The sequence below is a fragment of the Agelaius tricolor genome, unplaced genomic scaffold (genome assembly GCF_023055355.1).
Source record: "Agelaius tricolor isolate 1412-34295 unplaced genomic scaffold, bAgeTri1.0.p SCAF_57, whole genome shotgun sequence".
Lineage (NCBI taxonomy): Eukaryota > Metazoa > Chordata > Aves > Passeriformes > Icteridae > Agelaius > Agelaius tricolor.
Genome location: NW_027269317.1, coordinates 441,509 through 466,917, shown reverse-complemented (window position 1 = coordinate 466,917; position 25,409 = coordinate 441,509). Strand labels below are relative to the sequence as shown.

Below are 25,409 nucleotides of genomic sequence, written 5' to 3'. Positions count from 1 at the left end.
GAGAAGGGAAAAGGAAAAGGCAGGAGGAGAGGAAGGAGATGGGAAAGGAACATAGATGGATGTAGGACAGAATGAGGAGAAGAAGGAGGGTGGACAAGGAGAAGATGGGATTTGCCTCCATGCCAGAGGGAAGGGGAAGGAGATCCCCCCCAGTCCATCCCTGGCAGGATGGCGTTGGCAGTGAGGCTGTCCTGCAGCGATGCTGGGCTGGGAGATGGAGCAGCAGGGAGGGGAAAGGGGCAGTGATTCCTCCTGCCCTGCCTGGCTGTCCCAGTCTGGAGCATCCTGGCGCTGCCGAGGCCCTTGGAGCATCCGGCACTCAGGAGCCCGGAGCTCACGGCTGCTTTATAAAGCTGACAAAGTCAGCAGGATGCGTCTGTGTATGCTCTGCAGCAAACTGGGTTTATTGGTACAGGAACAGGGGACAGGTAAGGTTCATCTACAACCAGCAAATGTTCATGCACTTCGACAATGACGTGGGTCAGTACAAGGACCGGGAGAGATCCCTCAGCAAATCTGGCACGGGCACAACAGACCCAGCCTGGACACAGGGAGGGAATTTATTACCAACCAAATCACAGCAGCACAAGGAGAAGGGAAAGAAATCTCTCCAGCACCTTCCCCCTACCCAACGGGGATCACCCAGAACAGGGGTCACCAGGGCTCTGCCCAACGGGGGTCACTGGGGATCATCCAGCACAGATCCTCCCATGGGGGATGGAGCTGGAGCAGCGCACGAAGCTCTTCCCACACTCGGGACACTCACAGGGCCTCTCCCTGGTGTGCAAGTGCTGGTGAGTGACGATCTCTGAATCCCATTTGAAGCTCTTCTGACATTCCAAGCACTCCTAGGGCCATTCCCCAGTGTGGATCTTGTGGTGCTTGGTGAGGCCGGAGGTCCCACTGAAGCTCTTCCCACATTCCCCACACTCCCAGGGCCTCTCCCCAGGGTGGATGTTCAGGTGTTCCATCAGGGTGGAGCTGTAGCTGAAACCCTTCCCACATTCCAAGCATTTGTGGGGCTTCTCCCTGCCATGAGGCTTCTCCACCAGCTCTGAGCTCTGCCCCGGATCTCAGGCTGCCTTCCTGGCTCAGGGGGGCTCTTTCCTCCCTGCAGCTCCCTGGGCTGGGTTTGCAGCCCCTCCTCGTGCGGAATGTCTGGGCCTTTTCCTCTTCCTCCATCTGGCCACAGCTTGGGAATGACAGACCCTGGTTTGGGGAAACCAAGGTGGGAGCGCCTTGGAGTAGAGGCTCCTCCTGGCCAGGTCCATCTCTAGAAGTCAGCAGGAGTCTTCTGTCCATGAAAATCCCCACAATGTCAAGATTCAGCCCCAAAAAGCTCTCCCAGCAGTTCCCTATTGCTGATCTCTCCACTTTTGGGGTTCCAGAGGTTTCCTTTCCTTGGGATGATGGGGGTCCAATGGTTCCAGGGCTTCTCCATTCTCTGGCGTCCTGCTCAGGGATGATCCAGGGCCTTTTGGGGGTCCATGGGGGCCCTTCTCCCCTGATGCTCTGCTTTGAGATCCCAGGGATCCCAGGGGTCCCTCCTCTCCAGGCTCCCCCCCCTTTCCAGTCTGCCGGGGTCCCCCAGCTCTGGGATTGCCCCTCTCTGCTCTCCCCACTCTGGGGGTCCCAGGGGTTCCCCTCCTCTGCTCTCCCGGGGGTCCCCAGGACCAATGTCCTCCCCTGCCCATACTGGGCAATGGCCACGTGCACCCCCAAAGATCCCCCCAAGGGGCTCAGCTTTGGGCTCCTGCAAGATCCAAACCTACACACACAGAGAAAACAAAACCTGCCAGAGACACCAGATGATATTTGGGGTCAATTCCACAATCTGCGAGCTCCAAACACACCCCAATAAAAAACCCTCTCAGGGACCCCCCGACAGATTTGGGACGACCTCCCCCTCCCCGCTCACCTGCAGGACGAGGTGGGGGCGATGGTCCCGTGGCTGCGGCCACAGGGGGCACTGGAACCTCCTCTTCCTCCTGTTCCTGCTCCTGCTCCTCCTCTTCCTGCTCCTCCTTTTCCTCTCTCCCTCCTCCTCCTCCTCCTTCCTAATCCCACCTCCTCCCCGGTTCCTGCCTTCTGTGTATTTAGAGTGGAGGACCTTGCTTGTTTTTAGAACTAGAACAAAGATCCCAGATGGAGCAAGGCTTGCTGCTTTTAGTCAGAACTATCAGTGACTAAAGGTCATGTTTCCTTTGCTTTGGTCCTGTCCTTGTTCTCCTCGGTGTTCAGGCTGGGCTATGGGGTGTCCTTGTTTGCTGCATTTTCCGAGTTCCTCTTGCATCCTTTGGGCCATGGGCTGTGCCCTGGGAGGGTTCTTTGTGCTCCTTTGTGACACAGGAGAACCTTCCAGGCGGTTTCTGCGTGAGCTGCTGCTGGGATGTCACAGGAACAGCGCCACGTCCCCGTGGTGTACCCGTTGCTGTGGGACACGGAGGCCTCAGTGCCCAGAGTGGCTCTGGGCTCGCTGCCGGAGGATCTTCCTGCCCGAGGCATTCTCAGCAGCCAGCCCAGCCCTGTCCTTCTGTGCTTGCAGGGCTACAGGCTGCAGGCGTGTGCAGCGCAGCCAAAATGATCCAGCACGTGGCTGCTGCAGTTTGCACTCTGTACTCTGTGGCTTATTCGGGGTATTTTTTAACCCACTTGGCACGTAAGTTGAGGTTTTCCCTCGCTGCAGCATCTGTGCCTTTGGGCTTGCTGTGTGCTTTCTGTTCTTCCTCTGGAGCTGAGTTGACTTTGGAACCAAATGGCCATGAAGACACCATTGCTTTGGGAGAGCTCCTGCCAGCAGCTGCAGCTGAAAAAGGGGGTGTCTGCAGCCAGCGGGGCGTGCACAGCATCTGCAATGAGCCCTGGGGGGTTCTGTTCCCTCAAGCAGGGAGTCTGTGCCAGCAGAGCCTGGAACTGCCTCCGTTTGCTGCTCCAGCCAAGAACTGACCCAGCCCAGTGTTTTGTGCTTGTTCTCTTGCTTGCTGTGGGAAGGGACTGTGGCTCCTGGAGGGATGCAGTGAAAGCAAAATGCTCTCTTGGGATTGCCTTGCTCCATGGCATTTCCCAGTAATGGCAGTTTTTCTCCTAACAGCATCTGGTTCATGTTCCCTCTCCCACTGCAGGGCACCTCATGTCTGGATTCCGAGAAGCTCCTCCTTCGGTGAGTGGGAAAGGAACCTTTGGTGTTTGGAATTGTGCAGCAAGTTGTGAGCTCAGCATGTGGCAGTCGAGGGCCAGCCTGGGAGGCTGAAGGAAAGTTCCTGTCAGTGTCTTTGCAGCAGCAGCAGCAGCAAAGGGATCCCTGGCAGTTTTCTCCTTTTCTGCTGAAGAGCTTTTGAAGAGCTGCAGGTCTGGTTTTGCAGGCAGAGGATTGCTTGCTGGCTTTAGCCATGGTGGAATATGGAATTCCCAACAATAAGTGGCAATGTTGACTGTAGCCCATTGTTAGTTGGAACAGCTCCAAACCCCATTTCTGCGTAGTGCAGCTGGATGTGCAGCTGAGGATAAATAAGGTGATAACTGAGATAGAACTTCCTGTCCCTCACGCTGCCGTCTGTCCACAGGGCACAGAAGCAGCACCAGCACCTCCTGGGGCTCCCTCTGCTTACGAAGAGGAGGTCAACAAGGAGGAAGACAGCAGTGAGCTTCCCGCTGCTCTGGGGGACGATGGTGAACTTCCCTCAGTGCCGGGAGATGACAGTGAACTTCCCGCTGCTCTGGGAGACGAGGGCGAACATCCCGCGGGGTGGGAATGCAACGGCGAGGCTCCCGTGGGGTGGGACAAGGACAGGGGACATCTCCCGGCCTGGGACGAGGACAGTGGATGTCCCCTGGTGTGGGACCAGAGTGGCCAAGCTCCCACGGAGTGGGAGGAGAACAATGGACATCTCGCAGTGTGGGATGAGGATGGAGGACATCCTGTGGCATGGCAAGAGGAGAATGAACATCTCCCAGCATGGGAAGTGGACAGCGAACATCCCCTGGCTTGGAAAGAGGATGGCGAACCTGCAGTTTTTTGGGATGAGGATGGAGAAGCTGCAGCATTTTGGGAAGAGGATGGAGAAGCTCCCTCTGCTTGGGAAGAGGACAATGAACCTCCCTCCGCTGTGGGATCCTGGGCTGAACATTCTGACAGCAGCACAGCCGGGCAGCCAGAGGGGAGAGGGGAGTGGTGCCTGATGCAGCTGAGTACGTCTGCTCTGTTCCTGGGTGCCCGAGCAGGTGCTGTGTGTGTGTCTGGGCATCAGCTGCACCCAGTGTTGCTCTGCAGCTGAATGTCACCGAGCCATTTATTGTCCTTCCCCCGCTGACACCAAGGGGCTCACGGCCCCAGGGAGTGGGGCTGCTTCTGGCTCTGCTGCAAGGCAGGGTCTCACTCTGGGAGGGAGCGTCTTCCACGTGGTTTCTTTCAGGGAACACCGTGAGCGAGGAGGAGCCTGCCAAGAAGTACCTGGAAGTGGAGCAGATTGGCCAAGGGTAAGTGCATGGCAGCTGCTGCTGCACAAGCAGGGCCGGGTGTTGTGCTGGTGCAGGATCGAGTGAGAAGTCAGGAGAGCTCCAAGCACCTTCAGACACTGGGCTACCATCCTGCTGTCTCTCAGTCCTGATCAGAATTGATAACTGTGGTCAGAAGGCGCCGTCAAAGGCCCCTGAGGCTGGCAGTGCCCTGCCTGCAGCAAGGAGCAGGACCTGGAAGATCTTCTGTCCCTGGAACTGGATTGCCTAAAAGAGCAACTCACCATCTGGTGACTGTCAGAAAACAGTTCTCAAGAAGATTTCTTTCAAATATTTTCCTTCAAAAAAGATCCACTGGTCAGGATTATCAACCTAATGGTTTAGAAACAGAAACCAGAGATGAACTAATAAGTGCTCTATTCTAGCACAGGTAGCAGACCCCATCCATTCAGTAACAGACACAGAGCTGATGCACTCTGGGGGAAAAAGCATCACCTGCCTGATGGCAGGGCCCTTATGGAACCTGCAGGTCTTAGGCAGGAAATGGAAAAGGATGAAATGCATTCTTTTCCATTTCTTTAGACACCCATTTCTCACCTCAGGTTTTGAACTAAAGCAATTCAGCATGGACATTTGGGATTTGCTCCAGCCCAATTCCTTCATGTTGGGTCTCAGTTTTCTCCTGCACACCTTGCATGGCAGAGGGCTGGTGGCTGCTGTGCTGTTGTTGGAAGGGTCGATGCACCCAGGTGTTTGTGAACGCTGCAGGCAGCAGAGATCTCCTGTCTGGGCTGGCTTTCCCTGCCAGGGCCTAAAGCGCTGCTTCTTTCTTCTCTGCTGTTTTGTCTCCAGGGCTTTTGGAACCGTTTATAAAGGACTCGACAGGGCCACTGGAGGAGAGGTCAGTGCCAACACGCCCAGCACGTCTGGCAGCTCTCCAGGGCTTTCCCCTCTGCTGGGAGCTGTGGCTGCAGCTTTGGGGGCCAGCAGAGCTTTCCTGCCTGGGCTGCTCCTCTGAAGGCAGAGCAGTGTCAGCCTGCAGAGCACAGCTGGGACAGACTTGGTCCTTCTGAAGCGCCAAAGGAATGCAAGGAGGGCAGCGGTGTCTGTCAGAGCAGGACACACTGGCTTGGCCTTCATATCTAAAAGTGTGAATGCATCAGCTGCTGGAGACTGAGGCCCAATTTATCTTCATCCCAACCTTAGACAGGAACATTATTTAGCTATTCTTAGCTAAACTATAACAATATTATTTCCATCCTGCCTTTTATCTTCAAAGGATACCTCAAGGCCTAATTAGGGAGAGATCCTGCTTGGGCTCAATTTGGGGTTTTAGTCCTACTTCAGCTGTTCACAGAGAGTGAGGGAGAGAAATGAGAAGATGGATGTCCAGAGCAAAGGTTTCTCCTAAAGCCTGAAGATGTGTTTGGGTCTGGTGTCAGTGACAGCCTGTGACAGGGATCACCTGAGCAATGGGTGTGCGTGTCTGCTTTGTTGTGCAATCCCAAACAGAGCAGCTGGATCTGAAATCATGACCAAATCCCATAGAATTGCTAAGGGGTTCCTGGCTGTTCTGCTTTGTTTTCAGAGAACCAGAATTACCTCCTGCTTGCAAAATGTATTTGAATAATAATAGTAGGAGTGTTGAGGCCATTTGAGAAGTAGGTGCAGAGAATGTTGTTAGAGCTTTGAGGCTGACAGCTGAGGGACCATTTCTGCAGAGCTTGCAAGGCCAAATGTCTCTGGCCATGTGTCCTGTAAGCAGCCCCCAGCTGGCAGAGCAATGGGCTGTGGGAATGGCCCTTGCTGAGCTCTGGTGTCCCATCCCAAGGCAGTTTGGCACAGCCCGGCTCCGTCGCTCCACAAGGACTCGCTCCGTGTTTGCTGTGGCCTCCTGCCACAGACTCCTCCAGTTCAAGGCTGCAATGTCCCTTCAGGTGGCCATCAAGAAAATGAGTCTCAGAGGGCAGAACAGGGAACGAGCTGTGAATGAGATCCTGCTCCTGAAGGACAAGAAGAACCCCAACATTGTCAACTCTTTGGACAGGTGAGTGATTCAGCTCTGATCCCGAGCCTGGGCCCTGCGTTAACCTTTCCTGGCATCAGGAGTCTGTAGCCTGTTTTGAAATTGCCTGACCCAGCCACATCTTCCCAAAATAACAGCCTGGCAGTTCACTCCCTCCACGTGCTTTTGTTGCTTTGCTTTGGTTTTTCCTTCAAGTTGACCCCGTTTGCTGTGTCTCCCAGCAAGTGCTGATAAACCACAGCAGAAATTATTTCCCTTGGCTTCTTCTTCCCAGCCCTTTTCTATTGCTAAAGATGCCAGTAAGACCAAGTTCTTGTTTCCAGAAATGCCTCATTTGCCCATTTTTCACTGGCCTTGCCTATTTCTGAAGGGACTTTCTGAAAGGTTTTCTGACTGCTTTTGTCCCAAGTGCTGCACGGCCTCCTCCCCTGGATAACCCTTGCAGTTGTGTTGCCTTGTTCTGGAGGGAATGGTGGAACTGATGAGTTCAGAAGCTGAACCAGCTGGGGCCAAGGGTTGTGATTCCATATTGATCTGGGCTGTTGCTAAACTGCATTTTTCACCTGCTTGCCATCCAAGGCCTCTCCTTTCTCACAGGTGTCTCCTTCCCCTTTAGACTGTGCAGATTCCAAGGACTGTGCAGCCTGGCAGGAATGTCTCTCCATCTGATTCTGTCCTCACTGACAAGTGACCCAGAAACAAAACTCCCCTCCAGGCTTTTCCATGGGGGAATTGAGCTCTGCACTTTCATCTCCATGCCATTGTTTTCCTCTTCCAGCTTCCTTGTTGATGGAGATCTCTGGCTGGTGATGGAATACATGGATGGAGGAACTTTGCGGGACGTTGTCAGACAGACGCGCATGGCTGAAGGAGAGATGGCAGCTGTCAGTCGGGAGGTGAGGGATCCTGCTTGTCACTCCCATGGCTGGGACACGATGGTCCTTCCAAACAGGGTGTGAGAACAGGAGTGGCTCCATGCTCAGGGCTTTGTTTCTGAGTTGTTTTTATGAGCTGGAGAAGAAAGAGCCTCTGCAGTGAACAGCCTGCCAGCATCACTGCACTTCTACTCTGTTCTTGTTCTCTCTCCTGCTGTTGTGGTACACTTTTTCTGGCTTTGATTTGATATGCTGTTCTCAGCTTTGCCTTGAGCCGTTTGCTTGTAGCTTGTGTGCACTGCACTCCTGGCATGTCACAGCAAAGCTGCTGCTGGCAGAATTCTGAGCTGTCCTTTCTGGTGTGATATATTCCTGCCATTGGTTTTTGCCCTCGTGTTTCTTGTTCTCTCTCAGTGTCTGCAGGGCCTGGATTTCCTCCATTCCAACCGGGTGATCCACAGGGATCTGAAGAGCTCCAACATCCTCCTGGGCATGGACGGCTCTGTCAGGCTGGGTGGGTGTTCCTGGCCAGGCACGGCGCTCCCGGGCTGCGGGGCTGGGGCTGCTTCCCTGGGAGGGCCAGAGCCCCACAAGGGCTGCTGGGGGCACTGCCCGGCCCCTGCTGCCAGCTGAGAGCGGCTGCCCCTGCAGAGAGCTCAGGAGAGGAGCAGGGGGCCAGCAGTGCCTTTGCTCTGGCCATGGCCCTTCCAGAGGGGCAGCAGTGGGATTCTAAAGCTCCAAGGGAATCAGTAAAAGCCACTGCAGGAAAGCTGAGGGTTTCTTGAAGGGCCCAGTTCCATCTTTCCTTGGCTACAGCCCTGAGGGCTTTTCCAGCTGACTTCACTACTACACTCTCAGACTGAGCCTGGGGAATCTTTGAGCTTGGTTTCCTCATTGCAGCTGCCTTTGACAGGGTTTCTTTCTGTCCTCAGCTGATTTTGGCCTCTGCGCTCAGCTCAGCTCTGAGCAGGACCAGCGCAGCTCCATGGTGGGCACTGCTCACTGGATGGCCCCAGAAGTTGTGACCAGATCTCCTTATGGCCCCAAGGTGGACATCTGGTCCTTCGGCATTGTGACCATCGAGATGGTGGAAGGAGAACCTCCTTACTTCAGGGAAACGGCGGCCATGGTAAGAGGCAAATTCTCCAGTGCCTGCAGAGGCTGCGAGCACAGGGGGACCCTGCACTGGGAGCAGCAGCTGGAGGTTTCTGCACATGGGAAGGGAATTCCCAGAGGACTTGTGCCTCCACACAGACGAATATTCTGCAATCTCCAGCAACAATTTGCTTTGGGCTTTTTGTTGTTGCAGCTCTTCTAGCTGAGAGGATGACCTGGAAATATGAAGCAAGTGCATCAGCTCTAATGTTATCTTGCAAGAAAACCCCACACCATCCCCAAATCCCAGCCCCAAACCCAACAAGATTTCTGCAGGAGTTTCTAAAAGAGGTTTTGCAAGATGATCTCCCCTGATTCTTCTCACTGGGAAACTTGTTGAAAACATGAAGATGATGGTTTAACATCCCCATAGTCTAACATATTTCTTTCCTAGTCCAAGCTACTTTTTCTGTGTCACCAAGCCTGAGCTTTCAGCATCACAAACCTCCTGTTTCTTGCCTGGCAGTTTCTGGGATGGGGCATCAGGAATGCATTTACTTGAGTGTCAGTGGCACTGCAGAGATGCACTTGATGGAAGAATCCTCTGAAATAACACAAGCAGACCACACTGAATCTGGAAAATGGCCTGTAAAGCTGGTGTCCATATTTGGAGAAGCAAAATGGGCTATTTCTGATGGAGGTTCCTACTAACAAAGCCAGCCAATGAAACTGGCTCTCAAGGCGAGATCATTTGGATGTTGCAGTGGCTGTGGCAGCCCCAGGGTTTGGGTTTTCTGCTTGGCATAGCAAAATGAGCTCTGAGCAGCATCTCTCGCAGGGAGGAAAGTGCCCCTGGAGCTGGGGCTGAGGCCCCGGGGTGGATGTGAGCCCGTGTGGGTGTGAAGGGAGCTGGCAGAGCGCTGAGTTTGCTTTCCCTGCAGGCTCGCGCTCTGATCCGGCAGAACGGGACCCCGCAGCTGCAGGAGCCCCGGCGCCTGTCGGCTCTGCTGCGGGACTGCCTCGAGTGCAGCCTGGAGCCGGACGAGGAGCGGCGCTGGGCTGCCCAGGAGCTGCTGCAGGTGAGAGCCAAGGGCTGCAGGGGAAGCAGCAGCGCCAGGGAGGGGTTTTCTTGTGGGGCCCCCTCCGATAGTCTCCAGTCTCGCTGCGTTCCACGCGCAGAGCGAGCAGAATCCTCGCCCGCTGTGGCCTGGCAGGCTCCTTTCGAGCTCATCTGGACCTGGTGCCCCACAGCGAGCAGGGACATCTTCAAGCAGCTCAGGGGTCTCAGAGCCCTGCCTCACCTGAGCTTGGATGTTTCCAGGCAGGAGGCACCTCCCACATCTCTGGGCACCTCCTGTCAGTGTTTCCCCACTCTCCTGGTTAAAAAATTCTTCCTTAGATCTAATCTGAGCCTGCTTCCCTCGATTTTCAAACCATTTCCCTGTCCCTCTCCTGGAACAGAGCCTGTGAGGAACTTGACTCTGGAAAGTAACAGTTCATTTCTTTATTTTTTATCCTTTGGACAGCACCCATTTTTATCATCAGCCAAGCCTCTCTCCAGCCTGACCCCTTTGATCACTGCAGCAAAGAACCTGAGGGAGCAGCAGAGCAGATGAAGCACTTGAGGACAGCTTCTTGTTACAGTAGTTAGGACAACTAGTTAGTTATGGTAGTTAGCATTGCTAGTTAGTCATGGTAGTTAGCACTGGTAGTTAGTTAGGATAGTTAGCACTGCTAGTTAGTTATGGTAGTTAGAGCAGCCTGTTTGTCATGAAAGTTTTATGAATAAAAACGCTCTTAAACCTCAACTCCCTCGACGTGTCCCTTCCCTCTCCTGCCATGACTCAGCTGCCCAGAGCAATGTGAGGGGAGAGCGGGCCCAGCCTGGCCCAGAGCTGAGCCCCAGCAGAGCCCTGGCAGAGCCCAGAGCAGCCTCGGCACCTGCAGAGTCCGCCTGGAAGGAGGCGCTTGGAGCCTTCTCGGCTGCACCCGGCTCTTGGCTACAAACTGTGTGTGCTGGAAAATGCCACCGGCTCTGCAGGAGGGCAGAAGGGGCCCGGGGAAGGCCCAGGTGCTCCATGCAAGGGAAAAACCTGCCCTGGGTTTGTTATAAATAACTAGGTAGTGCTGGCTTTTGCTATTATGTATTGACTTCTGCAAAATATTCTTAATCACAACAATTTTGATAGAGTACAGTTTGTAATAACTTTTAACTGCTTTTGCTATAGTATAATTTGTCAGTTTTTTGTGGCCAATGCCCTGGCCCCTGTGTAGCTCATATCCTCAGAACATCATTTATGGATGATATTTCAGTTTGAGGACAGTGTGAAAAACATACATTATAGTTTTGGCTTTTGCAAAATATTCAAGTGGATGCCATGTGTTGTGCATTAGAATGTTAACTTTTACAGAAGTAGCCGTAGTTGTGAAATAAGAACTAATGCTTTTATTTTTGTAACTAACTGACAATAACAACTCAGAGATATTTGTGAAAGAGCTAATGTTCATTTAAAGTACTTGTGGAAGTAGCTAAAAGCGTCTGCATGGTCAGATAACATCTAAGGAAGGGATGTGATGAGGACCCCTGCCACTGACCCTTCCACTGTCAATAACTGTCACCTGCTGAAACCACAGACCAGGGGCCCTTGTGAGGCAGTGACACACAACCCTCAAAACAGCAATCCACGATTCCTGCACGTGCTCTAAAAAGGCGAGTTGGGGGTCAAACCAACCTAAAGAATTCCTGGAACATGTAAATGAGTTCCAGGAAATGTTTGAATATGTATAATCATTATGAATATGTATTTGAACAATACAATGGAGAAACTAGACAAGAAGAGTTGCTGTGGTTAACCAGTGTGCCTCTGGCCATTGCCAACACCCAGCGCTGTTACTGATTTGTCCCTTATTAGTCCTTATTAAACTTCCAAAAATTCTAAAGAGTGAGGCTCATTTCTCACAAAACCCAAGGTGCTCACCCCTTGCTCTTCCCCCAAAGCCAGGATTTGTCAATCCTAAATTTTGTCTGGATGGAGGAGAAGGAGGCTGCGAGGAAAAGGAAGATGCACTGGTGTGGAGGCCCATGGGAGTCTCAATCTCCCACCCGTGTAGGACTGGTCCCCAATAAGAAGAATAGATTTCAAGGTTATGGTGACAAGCTTGCTTCTCCTATAGATCTTTGCCGGCACATGCTGATTTTTGGAAAGTTATGTTACCCCATTGGCCTGTTGGCCTAATTACCCTAGTTCACCCCTATTACCCATCTTTGATTAGTCCCTAGCTCTCTGTCCCTCCATTGGCCCCAGTTTACTGCATTCCTCTGCCCCTGTTTCCCTATTAGCTGTCCCGACCCTTAACCCCTCCTTTGCCCCATTTCCCCCATATCCATTGGACCCTGACCCTCAGCTCCACCCTCACTACCCCATATAAAAACCCCCTGTGCCCTCAGCTTGCACCCTGTCTTTGTGCCTGGACCCTGTTCAGCTCTGTCCCCTGCTCCTGTACCAATAAACCCAGTTTGCTGCAGAGCATACACAGACTCATCCTGCCGACTTTGTCAGCTTTATAAAGCAGCCGTGAGCTCCGGGCTCCTGAGTGCCGGACGCTCCAAGGGCCTCGGCAGCGCCAGGACGCTCCAGACTGGGACAGCCAGGCAGGGCAGGAGGAATCACTGCCCCTTTCCCCTCCCTGCTGCTCCATCTCCCAGCCCAGCATCGCTGCAGGACAGCCTCACTGCCAACGCCATCCTGCCAGGGATGGACTGGGGGGATCTCCTTCCCCTTCCCTCTGGCATGGAGGCAAATCCCATCTTCTCCTTGTCCACCCTCCTTCTTCTCCTCATTCTGTCCTACATCCATCTATGTTCCTTTCCCATCTCCTTCCTCCCTTGTTCCTTCTTGTTCCTTCCTCTCCTCCTGCCTTTTCCTTTTCCCTTCTCCCTGTCTCTTCCTCTCTTTGTCCTTCCTCCCTCACGCACTGAGCTGCAGACAGAGACCAGGGAGAACAAATCCCTGCCACAGAACCTCGTGGAAGAGGCCATTTGGAACAGCTCCACGGCGCAGGAATCCAATGGGGAGGAAAAGCCCCAGAGATCCCACATGAGGAGGGGCTGCCAACCCAGCCTGGGGAGCTGTGAGGAGGTAAAAGCCTCCCTGTGCCGGGAAGGGTGTGGGGATTGTGAGAAGAGCTTCAGGCAGAGCTCAGCCTATTCCTGGTGCCTCCAAAAACGGCGGTGCCAGATGCAGAGATCCATGGGGATGCAGAGATCCCCCTGCAGATCCATGGGGATGCAGAGATCCCCCTGCAGCCCCCAGAGCAGCCACGCTGGAGCACGGAGGATATCCCGCCGAGGCTCGGTGGGAGTGTGGGCAGGGTCTGCTGCCGGAATCGGCAGAGGGGGATCTTCCCGTGGAGACCGAGCCGGAGCGTGGGCAGCCCCCACATGGCTTATGGCGGCTGATCCGGCAGCTCCCGGCAGAGAAAAGGCAGGTGGGAGACCCCGGCAGCAGCAGCGGCGGTGCCCAGCGCAGCTGGCACGGGCAGGGCAGCCGGGGATGGGATGGCTGGGACCCGGCCTCGGTGCGGTCGGCGCGGTGACCTCGGCCCACGCGGCAGGACAGAGCAACCCCCATCTTCCCCAGCATGGCCGGCAGAGCGGCCGCGGGCCGGGCAGTGGGAGCAGGGCACACAAATTCACCGCCAGCGCCGGGGCAGGTGGAGCTGCCCTGGGCAGTGAGCCCGCACCTGGGATGGAAACCGGGGCAGGCGGAGCTGAGGCGGGCAGCGAGCCGGGACCCGGGACAGGCGCCTCGGCCGCGAACGGAGGGGGCAAGAGCTGCAGAGGATCCCACTCTCTTTCTGACTTTTCCTCTTGTTCCCCTCCCTTTCATTTCCCCTTGTTCTCTTCCTGTTTTGTCTCGGGGGTTTCTCATGCTTTAAAGATTTTTATTCTCCTAAAATCTCCTGTCTAACCTATGGCATATTCTCTTTCTTCTAGATTAAATGGGTTTTTTTACAAATAAATCCAGAGCCTAACAAATCTAAACTTCTGCTTGGATGCTTTGAAATGGTCGACGAGCTAACTCACGACCTCCTAATGTTGTTTTTCTCATCACCTTTTTATTTATCCTTTGGCAAATTAAGCATCTTTCAGTTTCTTGCTTTGCTACTCCAAAAATCCCAGTGCACCCATAGTTCCTTAAAAAATGATCACACAAAGCTTGAGTACCCCAGTGGGTTTTCTGATGCATGTCTTCTAATATTTTCCTAGTAAGCACATTTTATTAAGTAATTGTCTTCCATCAAGAAGTTTCCATTTCCCTGATTTATCTTGTTCACTTCCTGTCTTGTTTCATTCTTTTTTCTCGGCTTCCCTAAACTTTGGAATTTCCAGTTTTTCCTCGTTTGGAGTTAATATTAACATAACTCACTCAGCTCCACTTTCTGCTGTATCCTTGGCTTCGTCATCTGCCAAATTATTTCCTCTTATTTCTGGGGTCTTTCCCTTTTGGGGTTCCTTAATATGTACTATAGCTATCTCTTTTAGGTAATTTTAATGCCTCTAAAACCTCTGAAATAAGTTCCTCATGTACTAAACCTTTTCCTCTTGAATTAAGTAATCTTTTTCCTTTCCAAATTTTTAAAGGTATGTACTACGCTAAAGGCATACCTTCAATCAGTAGATATGGTTCCTTTATTTTGTGTTAAATATTCTAGTGCTCTTTTTAAAGTATATAATTCATGAGTTTGAGCTTACTAGTTTAAGGTTAATTTCCCTTTTTCCATGGTTTGCATGTTGTTCCCATCAACTACTACATACCCTGTACTTTCTCCTTTTGCAAGGAGTTGTATCTCTGTTAGCTAACATAACTGCCAAAGGCCTATTTTGGGGTATCTCTGCTAGTATGCTTGTATTCCCTCTTTTTTTTTCTTTTTTTTTCCCTGTAATCCAACTTACTGGTTTTCTGTCTCATTTTTCAAGATCTCATCTATTCATCTTCTGCCTCTGTTTTTCACTTTCACTAACAACCTAAATACCACTTTTCTTTCAACTACACAAAAATAAAAAACCTTTTTCTCACACTACTTTCAGTGCAATCCACCTCCCTCCAAGGAGATATAGTGAAGCTTAAAATACACAATCTACATTACATATACTTTCATTTGTCTACATTCACTCGCTTCTATTTCTCATTCACTTCCACACATTTTTTCACACGCTCAGGACACAAAGTGGATCCCTGTTGACAGAGAATCGCGGCTCCCTGTGGCCCCCTCCCCTTGGCGTTGGCCTCTGGGTCTCAGTATCTCCCGGCCTCCTGGGAGGGCCCTGACTCTGCTGCCTCCGGTGCCCGTTCACCTGTGAGGCTGATTTGTGTCACTCACACTCTTCAGCTACGGCCCCCTCACAGGCCCGGGGGGACAATGGCCCGTTTGCAGTCACACACATGCTCTGTCACAGCCCCCACCCACCCAAGGGACAATGGCTTATTTGTGGGTCACACACACCTCTTTCCACAGCCCCCCCTTCCCACCTGCCCGGGAAGCTGAGGCTGATTTTGTGTGTGGCTCTCTCTCACACACACAACAACAATAAGGTACCTTTTACATTCACATCGCCTATTACAATTTTAGGTATTTCTGGCCAGTCCTGGTGCTATTGGATTTTCGTCAACCCAGCTGTGTTGGCCAACCCCAGGTGCTCTTGGGTGTAGGAGCGTCGGGGGGTAGGACGGTCGGGACGGACGGAGACGAGAGATCTCTGCAGCCAGGCCCTGGAACTTGCGGTTTATTGCAAAGGGCCCGGGTGCAGGGCCCTGCTTGGAGCTGCCAGGCACAGCTGGAGCAGGCCCGAGAGAAGAGAGGGGTAGAGAGGATGAGAGGGTGAGAGAGTAAGAGGGTAAAAGTGTAAGAGAGTGAGGTTCCCATTACAATTCAATAAATCTTCTGTGTTGAATATTCTATTTCTCACTAGCCAATCTAGTACAAGATGCACGTCCTATAGCATTTACATACAGCCTATAAGAATCATTACATTACCACACTGTGTTACATTTTAAATGCTAAAAACTCCTCTTTGGACCCCTTCTGCCAAGCTGGCAGGATCTGCTCTGACCCTTGGATCTGTCTGCAAGCAGTGGGAATTGTTCCATCAAAAGGGGATTACCTTCAGCCAGCCATACCATCGTTTTCCAGTTGTTCACTAACTGAGGTATCTCAAAGCTTGCTTTGATTTCAATCTTGCTTATAGTTTCTATATTGTCAAAATCTTTTGCCAGACAATCATATTTATAAGGCTTTCCTGTTTCATCTTCCCCAACACTTTTTTTATTTCTCAATCCACCTGTGTTGTCCAATCCCAAATGCTCTTGAGCATATTCTCAATCCGGCAGAATTTTGCTTTACCCTGAATGCTCTTGGAATATTAATCCCTCAACCCAGCAGGTTTTTAGGAGCCCCTTTTGTCCCATTTCCTAGTGGATTGGGCTAGGAAACTCCTCTGCTCCCTTCCTCCGAGGGGTCCAGCCCCTCTCTGAGACCCAGTCCCAGTTACCCCGGGGGATTCTCTCACTCCTTTTAACATTCACTTTGTCTCTTTACTGGCCACTTGTGACTGTAGTCACAAGGGTTTTCAGGATGAAGAAGAGACGAGAATGTTGACTCCATGATCAGAAGGCTTGATTTATTATTTTATGATATATGTTACATTAGACTATACTAAAAAGCAATAGAAAGGAAAAGGTTTCTTGAGAAGCTAGCTAAGCTAAGAATAGAAAAGAATGAATAACAAAGATCTGTGTCTCAGACAGAGAGCAAGAGCCAGCTCTGCCATGAGTGGTCAAGAAATCCAAACACCCACAGGAGACCAATCACGGGTCCACCTGTTGCATTCCACAGCAGCAGATAACCATTGTTTACTTTGGTTGCTGAAACTGCAGCTTCTCACAAGGAAAAATCCTAAGAAAGGATTTTTTATGAAAGATGTCTGCGACAGCCACTTACCGTGGAAAGTCAGAAACGCAGCATGGGAGACTCCAGCACTCACTTGGCAGGTCTGGCACAACCAGCCCGCCTCTCATTCACTCACATTCATCCCCCCTGAGAAATACTTACCAATCCCTTTTCCTTCCCATGTTCTTCGTGTACATTACTACTCTTAGGGGGCCAATTGCCGTGGTTGTAGGGAGCCTTTTTCCCTTGTCTTTGTTTTATTGTCTCCTTTTGTCCACCATAACCTGCGTCTGTCGGTCACCCCAGGGCAAACAGAGCGAGGCTGCCGAAGAGGGCAGGGGGCACCTTCCCCACTCTGACTCTCCTGAAGCACCGGCAGCGAGGTGTTGGTAACCATCCTCTGCTACCAAATTGTGAAAAACGCCAATCACTTGTTTTTAAAATTTTAAAAGTTTAATAGTAATAAAATAATTATCATAATAGTAATACTATTAGACTAATAAAAATTTGGACAATTTGAATTAGGACAATATGAGACAACAAATACAAAGTGTTATGGAGTCCGGGTACCTTTTTCTGGGCAGCACAAGCCCTAAAAAGGACACCTGTTAACAAAGGATTAACCCTTAAAAACAATAGCCTGTTGCATATTCGTACACTTCATACATGATGCATAAATTCCATTCAAACATGGGATTCTGGTCAGTGCCACCTTCTTCCTCTGAATCCTAACAGCGCCTTTGAGGCGGGAAGAAGTTCATTTCTTCTGATAAGAGGGCAATAAATTCTTTTTCTCTGAATGATTTAGGTGTCCTGGGGCTGCTATCTCGCTGCAAGTCCTTTCTTTAAAGAAAGTCTCTTACCAAGCATAGTTTCTATTTTAATATTTTGTAATAACTAAAAACTGTATTTAACCCACTTCTTAAGAGAATTAATACAGCATTAGTTTCTAACACAAGATGTATAATATTCATTTTCATATTTGCGAAAACCCAATCACAAAATATGCACTTTTCACAATTATAATCCCACTTACTTCCAGTCTCTCCCAGTATTGTCCCAGCTGCCGCCAGCATGGTTCCAGTTGCTTCCTCAATCAACTCAGTGAGTCCCAGTATGATGCCATTTGCTCCCAGTGGCTCCCAGTCAGGCCCAGTATGGGGGATGCTGTGCAGGGTGTGCTCACTGTGACACTCAGTCACTCCCAGTATTAGTCCAGTCACTCCCGGTATGATCCAGAGATGAGCCCAGTGTGCTCCCAGTCTCTGCCAGAATAAACCAGTTTTGCGCTACATGGTTCCAGTTGCTCTCTTTCACCCTCACTTTCCTTCCAGTCGCTCCCAGTATATCCCAGTGTACCCCAGTTATCTCTAGCATCTTTCCAGTTCCTTCCAGTATGATCCCATTTGCTCCCAAGCACTCCCAGTCAGCCTCAGTGTAGTGGCACTCACTGCCAGTATGATCCCAGTCACCTCCAGCCATGATCCCAGTTCATCCCCGTGTAAGCCCAGCAGTTTCCAATCACCCCCAGTATGCACCCAGTTCCTTTCAGTTGGTCCTAGTATGTTCCCAGTTGCTCACAGTGACTCCCAGTCACTCCCAGTATATCCCATTTGCCCCTAACATGGTCTCAGTTGCCCCCTGCAGGCTCCTACTCACTCCCAGTACAATCCCAGTATGATCCCAGTATGATCCCACTCTCCATTAGTGCAATCACAGTGTGCCCTGGCATGGCAGTATGATCCCAGTATGATGTCAGTACAAGCCCAGTACAGTCCCAGTCACTCCCAGTATGATCCCAGTATGATGTCAGTACAAGCCCAGTACAGCCCCAGTCACTCCCAGTACGGTCCCAGTGCAGCCCAGTCCCTGGCAGTGCTGCCACTGCTGGGATCCCCCAGCCCTGTGTGCGTTCCCCCCTGGCGGATGTGCCGAGAGGAGCCCCAAGGGCTGGCAGTGGCCAGGCAGGGTCCCCAGCAAGGCCCAGTTTGGATGTGCAGCCCCCAGTTTGCCCAGTTTGCCTCTCCTTTGGCCCGGGCCGGGTTCCCCCCGCCCGCAGCGGCTGGGAGCAGCCGAGAGCCCTGCGCTGCCCATCCCGACCTGTCCCGGCTCCATCCCCGCTCCTGCCGCGGGCTGCGAGGGCTGCGGGAACGGGCACCGAGGGTGTGGCTGCTGCTGGGGGAGGAGGAAGGAGGGAAGGGCAGGGATGAAGGGGGAAAAGGAGGTGGGGCTAGGGGGGAGGAGCAGGCGGAGGAGGGATGGAAGAGGAGGAACAAAAGCGGATCAAGGCTGAACTGAGGGAACCACGCCTTCGATTCCTGCCTGAATTCGCAGCCCCCACCTGTGGGATCATCGCCTCCCCCATCGCGCTGGTGAGCGGGGAGGGGGAGCTCGGCCCAGATATCCAGAGGGTCCCTGGATTGGGTTTTTGGGGGGATGTTTGGAGAATGAAGAAGTCCAAGGCTGAGCGGAAAAGGCCCCTTGGGGGGACATCGGGGGGTGGCGGTGGCGGCTGCCGGCAGAGGCAGCCTGGAGGAGCAGAGCCCTGTGTGGCCCAGGAGGCCAAAGTGGGGAGCCCAGAGAGGGGGGAGCGCCGCCATTGGTGGGAGCCTCAAGAGCCTGGAGAGGGGCAGGGGGGACTCCTTGGAGCCGCTGCAGCCCAGAGCAGAGAATGAGGGGAGAAGGGAGCCTGGGAGCCCAAACAGCCCCGGCATCCCGAAATGGGGAGAGCAAAGTGGGGGGAGCTTTTGGGATTGCTGGGACTGCCAGCAGCCTGGGCAGGGCGGGCACCGAGGAGAAGGGGGATCCCCAATCCAAGCGTGACCCCCAGTAGCTGGGACAGGGTGGAACCCCCGAACACCAGAGGGGAGGGACCAGGGACAGGGAACTCCTGGGTGGCTTTTTCAGGGCTGAATCTTGGTGTTTGGGAGGTTTTTCTGGAGCCCAGATGGCCGCTGACTTGTAGAGATGGACTCGGGCAGAGGAACCATCAAACTCAACGTGCTCATCCCTTGTTTTCCCCAAACCAGGATTTCCCCTTGCCAACACTTGGGAGGCTGCGAGGAAGAGGAAGATTCCCTGGGTCACTGAGGCAGGTGAGGGGGAAATCAGTGTCTGTTGAATGCTTAAAATCACAGGGTTTTGGAAAAGCTTCAAAAGACAAGCCTCAGAGACAGTAGAACTGATTAGAGCTTTGCAGTAACCGTAAGATTGGTCAGCAGAAAAGTTATATAAGTAGAAAGTAGGGAGAAATAGAACAATGGTCTGTGCATTAACACTTATCTAGAATAACTCCCGAACCTGCAGAAAAGTGTATCTAGAAAGATATTAGGAAGTTCCAAGCTTAATAATGGAGCTCTGTGCATTGTGTTTTAAGGCTTACAAGCAGGTATTGTATTTGAAATAAGGGAGCATTGTTTTAACCGTCAATGTGCTTATAGTGCTTGGATAGAACTACTGTCAGTATGGCTTTGCTTTGCGTGATTGGTCAAAAACCTTTTAAAGTAAGTTTTAACATGAAGTTCTTTGTCTGCTACCTGTGATGTGAGCTACTGGCATCTTCCCATTGTCATAACCAAGTAATGAGACAGATGCTGGGAAATAAAACAGCTCAAGACACGTTCCTAGCAGTCCCGTCCTGTTTGTGATTTGTGCACAGCCCCGAGCTGGCGATGAGTGCCCCTTTCCCCCCTGTGCTGCTCCATCTCCCAGCCCAGCAGGGCCCCCGGCTGCAGCTCAGCCCTGGGGGGATCTCCTTGCCCTTGCCTGTGGCACGGAGGCAAATCCCATGCTGTCCTTGTCCTTCCTCCCCCAGAGCAGGAGCTGAGCATGGAGAGCAGGGAGGACAAATGCCCGCGGCAGAACCTGGTGGCAGAGGCCGTTTTGAGCGGCTCCACGGTGCAGGAAGCCAACGGGGAGGAAAAGGCCCGGAGCTGCCGCACGAGGAGGGGCTGCAAACGCAGATGGCGGGGATGTGAGGGGGAAAGAGCCAGCCTGGGCCAGGAAGGCGGCCAGAGATGGAGCCAGAGCTCGGAGCTGGTGCTCCATGAGCAGCTCCATGATGGGGAGAAGCCTCACACGTGCGTGGAGATTGGGAAGAGCTTCAGGTGGAACTGCGACCTGATTGTGCACCAGAGGATCCACACTGGGGAACGGCCCTACGAGTGTGGGGAGTGTGGGAAGAGATTCAGACCAGCTCCCATCTCCTCCTGCACTATCGGATTCACACAGAGGAGAGGCCCTTCCAGTGCCCTGACTGTGGGAAGGGATTCAAGCACAACTCCACCCTCATCACACACCGGCGCACCCACACAGGGGAGAGGCCCTACGAGTGTCCCCAGTGTGGGAAGAGCTTCTCCAGCAGCTCTAACTTGACCCAACACCAACGGAGGCACCGGTAAGGGAAGCCCTGCGAGTGCCCCGCGTGTGGGCAGAGCTTTGTGTGCTGCTCCAGCTCCATCCCCCACTGGAGGAGGCACTTTGGGCACAGCCCTGGTCACGCACATTCCCTGTGATCCATGTTGGGAACACACCTGGCTGCTTAGCCCTTTGGTTTGGCCTTAATTTTCCTCTGCTTCACCTTCATCCTTGAAAAACTCTCCAAACTGGGTTAGATGAAGGAAATTGATCGAATATATCTGCAGTTCCATAATTTCTCAGTTGTTTTAGAGGAAATTTAGGATTTGGGGACACGTTCTGTGTGGAATGCTGCTGTTGCTAAGAGGCAGGAATTTGATCTCATCCTTCTTGTGTTGCTAAGAACTCCTCCCCTGACCCAAACCCCAACTCCACCCTTGGGATACCCTATAAAAACCCCACCGCCCTGCCTTTGCCCTGTCTTTGGGGGGTAAGAAATGGATTCCCAGAGGATCAGCCATTTTCCCACTGGATTCCCAAAATTTCAGCTTTTCTTCTCCTTCTCCTTCTCCTTCTCCTTCTCCTTCTCCTTCTCCTTCTCCTTCTCCTTCTTCTTCTTCTTCTTCTTTTCTTCTTCTTCTTCTTCGTCTTCTAAGGGAGGAGGTTTACATTTTCCATTTCAGTAGAGGCTCCTGAAATGGGGAGACACTCCCAAAGACGGGACATGTAAAATAGTTCCTGAAATATGTAGATGAGTTTGTCGATATGCATGAGGGTCTATGAATATGCAACAGACTGATGGAATTAAAACCAGATTAATTAAGGGGTGTCCCCGGAAATAACTCGGAGGTCTCAGTGGCCATAACAACCTTTGCTGGATGGTCCTTGTCTCCCATGACATCAGCCTGTTGCATATTCATAGACTTTTTGCATATCCATAAACTACTTTACATATTCCAGGAGCAAAATTGGCTTCATCCTGTTTGGCGGTCCCACCCCCCTTCCAGCTCAATTTAGGGTGTCCCATCCCCTTCTCAGCTCAATTTGGGGGTCCCACCCCCCTCTTTTCCCCTCTCTCCTTCCCCTTTCCAATCGTTCCCCCAGTCCCCTCCCCTGTGTTTGGTTTTGGGGGCTCCAGGCCCCTCCTGCTCCGTTTTGGGGTCCCGACCCCGTTTTGGATTAATTTGGGGCCCCCAGCCCATCCTCAGGGTCACCTTCCCCCGGTCCCCAAATTCCGCTCCTGGCAACTGATGAGTCATCAGCGAGACACGCTCTGATTGGCTGGAAATTACCCCGCGCAGTCTCTGATTATTGAACGCAGTGAGAGGCCTTGACTGTGCCTGGCAAGTGATGAGTCAGAGTCGGGCCGGGCGCGGATTCGCTGAAAATCGCTGAGCGCGGCGAGTGCTCTGAGTTTCTGCCCAGCAACTGGATTGTCATCAGTACTGCGCGTTCTGATTGGTCGGGATCTGTTATGGCGTGGGGACGGGAGGAACTGGGCTTACTTGGGGTTTATTTGGGTTTATTTAGGGTTTGTTTGGGGTTTATTTATGGTATTTATGGACTATTTGGGGTTTATCTTGGGTTTTACTTGGTTTATTTCTATTTATTTGGGGTTCTTTGGAATTATTTTGGGTTATTTGGGTTAATTTGGGCTTATTTGGAATTATTTGAGGTTCTTGGGGTTTATGTTGGTGTATATGTTTTTTTTTTAGGTGTACTTGAAATCATTTTGGGGTTTTTATTTTAATTTGAGGGGAGTTTTTTTTTTGTTTTTTGGGGTTATTTGGATTTGTTTAGGGTTATTTGGCAGACTTTTAGGTATTGTTTGGGGTTTTTTAGGGTTATTTGGGGTTTATTTCGAGTGTTTCGGGGTTATTTGGGTTATTTGGGGTCATGTGGCGTCAAAAAATCAGGGAATGTTTCTCCTTCAAAAAACGGGAATTTTTCCTTAATAATCTGAGAGGTTTTCCCCAGAAAACCGGGAATGTTCTCTTAAAAATCCCGGACTTTTCCCAGCCAATAGCGGACGCCCCGCCCCAAACCATCCAATCACCTCCCCTCAGGAACAGCGGCCTCCCCGTGCGCCAATCCAACCAATCACCGCACACCTCCCGTCAGATACGCCCGCCTCTGATGTGCCGAACCAACCAATCACCGCAGGTCTCCCCTCAGCAATGCCCGCCTCTCTCGAGCTGAACTAACCAATCATCGCGCACCTCTCCTCAGCAAAGCCCGCCTCTCCCGCCCCTCTCCTGTCAATCACCACGCCCTCTATGAAAACAACCAATCACCGGGCGTCTTTCCATTGCAACTCCTGCCCTCCCCGCGCCGCTCCAGCCAATCAGAGCCGAGCCTGAAGCGGCGCCCCCTGACCCCGGGGCCGGGCATGGAGCGGGCGCCCCCCTTCCACCTCCTCCGCCCCCCGGGACCCCCTCGGGGACCCCCGGGAGCCGCCCCGGGCTCGGGCGGGTCCTGCGGGAGGCGCTGGAGAGAGCAGGGGAGGCGCTGGGAGAGGACGGGGGGCTCCGGGAGCTGCTGAGGAGGCGCAGGAACAGGTGAGGGGTCCTGGAGGGGTCGTAAGGGGAATTTGGGGAGGGGTCTTGAGGACGTTTGGAGGGATTTGGGGAGGGTCTGGGGGGAACTTGAGGGGGTTTTAGCGGGGTCTGGAGGTGCTGGGGGGGCTTTGGGGGGGAATTTGGGGAGGGTTCTTCGGGGGGTGTCACGATCTGTCCTAACAGACGGGTTTCGTGATGGTTTGTGGATTTGATCTCAGGGTGCAAAAAGAACCAACACGGTACAAGGGGGTTTGCAATGATAATCGAAACAAATGCACCTTTATTGAATGACCACTGCAAAATGTGAGAGAGGGATTAAGGGAGAGAAAAAGATAGAGGAAGAGAGAGACAAAAGAGAGAGAGAGAGAAAGAGGGGGATAGAGCTACCAAACATAGAGACGAAGTCCTTTGGTCCAGTCCAGTCGAGGATCCGCCTGTTATGTCGGGGAGATCTTGAAATCTCTGGCTAACTCAGAGGTTTTTATTATGATAACTCTATTGGAAATTGTGAGGGAGGGGGGAAAACAGATACAATAAAGAATAGATGTAACAGGTAGTCCATGTTCTCAGCAGTAAACGAGAGCCATTGTCTTCTTGGTCCAGCGGTCACAACCTGCAGGCAAACATCTCGCTTTGGTCAGCTTGCCTCCCCCACACACCTGCCCCGGGCTGGGGGTTTCAGTCCCAGGCCTTGGAAGGAGCAGAGGGGCCTTTTCACATGGGGGTTTCATGTCTCGGTCTTTGATGGAGAGGCTCCTTACATCTCAGTCTGTCTCTCACGGTGGTTGTAAAACAGGTGAGGGTCTTCTGTGGGGGACCACCCAGAACTCAGGAGAATCCAGCCAGGCCGAGAGGTGGGACAGCTCCCAAGGCTGTTGTTGCAAAAAGGGCACGGTGCTTCCTTCTTCTTCTCATTGGGCTCAGTGTAGCATACAGCAAACAACACCTGTGAAAACAATAACCTAACATTGTGCTCTCAGGTCTCGAAGCCTTTGGCTTGTGTAACTTTCTCCTACAAAGCCCGAGATTTTCAGTGGTCCCCAATGACGACCATGAGGCAGATGAGGGATATTTCAGACAGACTCTCACACGACCCCGTGACTCACAATTGTCTTGAAGGGATCGTCATCAGCAGGGCTCTGGAGTGTCGCTGATAGGTCTTCATGACTCGCTGTACGTTGGTAGTAGAACCCGGAAAAATAGGGACAGCATGACAGAGAGAGAGAGAGAGAGAAAGGAGGAAAAGAAAGGATAGGAAGAAGAGGGAAAAAAAAAAGAGAGACAATAAACAAACATAATTAATATTGATCACAACAGTATCAATTTTATAACTATTTTCAAATGGTTAATTAATTAAAATAGTATTATTTTTATAACCATTCTCAAATGGTCAAAACAAATCACAAATATCAAAAGCAAAAGCAATAAACAAATCATAATATAAGCACTAACTTTAAAATGATTTTCTAAACCAATTCACTAAAAATCAAAAGTAATTCCCACAAAATCATAAATGGAAATTAGGATTATTCCAAAACACATATGCTTCATTCATAATTGCCTTGTGTCAAAGTCTTGGGGATGTTCACAGTGCATGGGACATCAGCCAAGTTGTTTGCATTAACTATAGATGTCAATCTTGTCAGCTGTTTCATGCTCCAATTCATAACGAATGGGACTGCTGATAAAATAAAACCAAGCAGAATTGGTATCAAAAGGATAACAATGGGATGACACAGACTGCTCAGGACACCCGTGGCAGTAGGAGACCACCTAAAAGAGTATCCCACCCCCTGTGCTCGGCATCTTTCTCCACCCTTTCCATGACACGGGGTATCTGTCTGACATTGTGATGAACAGTCACCAGGGCTTTCTGTGCGTTTTTCTCAATCTTCTCAAGGATTTCAACTAAGTCTCGATGGAGCAGCAGTTGTCTTACCAAAGTGAGGTTCATCCCGATAGGAGTAGGCATCAGTTTGTGAATCAGTGTGTAGTTGGATTGCAATAGGTAGTGAGAGGTAACTGGAGCTTCATAAAAGAAATCACATCCTGTAATCTTGGTAAAGTTACAAGCACAAACATTTGAATAATTTT

At 51.7% G+C, this 25,409-nt stretch overlaps 1 protein-coding gene and 3 pseudogenes across 1 annotated transcript; 2 read left to right on the top strand and 2 right to left on the bottom strand.

The window, feature by feature from the left end:
- LOC139604941 (zinc finger protein 418-like) overlaps nt 1-25,409 on the top strand; it is a 284,346-nt pseudogene that overhangs the window by 75,785 nt on the left and 183,152 nt on the right.
- Nucleotides 1-25,409, bottom strand: part of LOC139604976 (class I histocompatibility antigen, F10 alpha chain-like) — a 100,382-nt pseudogene that overhangs the window by 9,676 nt on the left and 65,297 nt on the right.
- Nucleotides 1-25,409, bottom strand: part of LOC139604949 (zinc finger protein 79-like) — an 86,844-nt pseudogene that overhangs the window by 21,981 nt on the left and 39,454 nt on the right.
- Nucleotides 563-24,570, top strand: LOC139604887 (uncharacterized). The gene is made up of 14 exons (XM_071456199.1): nt 563-780; nt 1,118-1,228; nt 3,564-4,221; nt 4,413-4,476; nt 5,308-5,356; nt 6,393-6,502; nt 7,260-7,377; nt 7,771-7,870; nt 8,289-8,485; nt 9,393-9,530; nt 12,471-12,616; nt 12,655-12,814; nt 23,098-23,315; nt 24,435-24,570. The coding sequence occupies exons 1-14, from the start codon at nt 718-720 to the stop codon at nt 24,568-24,570; spliced, it is 2,268 nt and encodes a 755-aa protein (XP_071312300.1). The 5' UTR covers nt 563-717.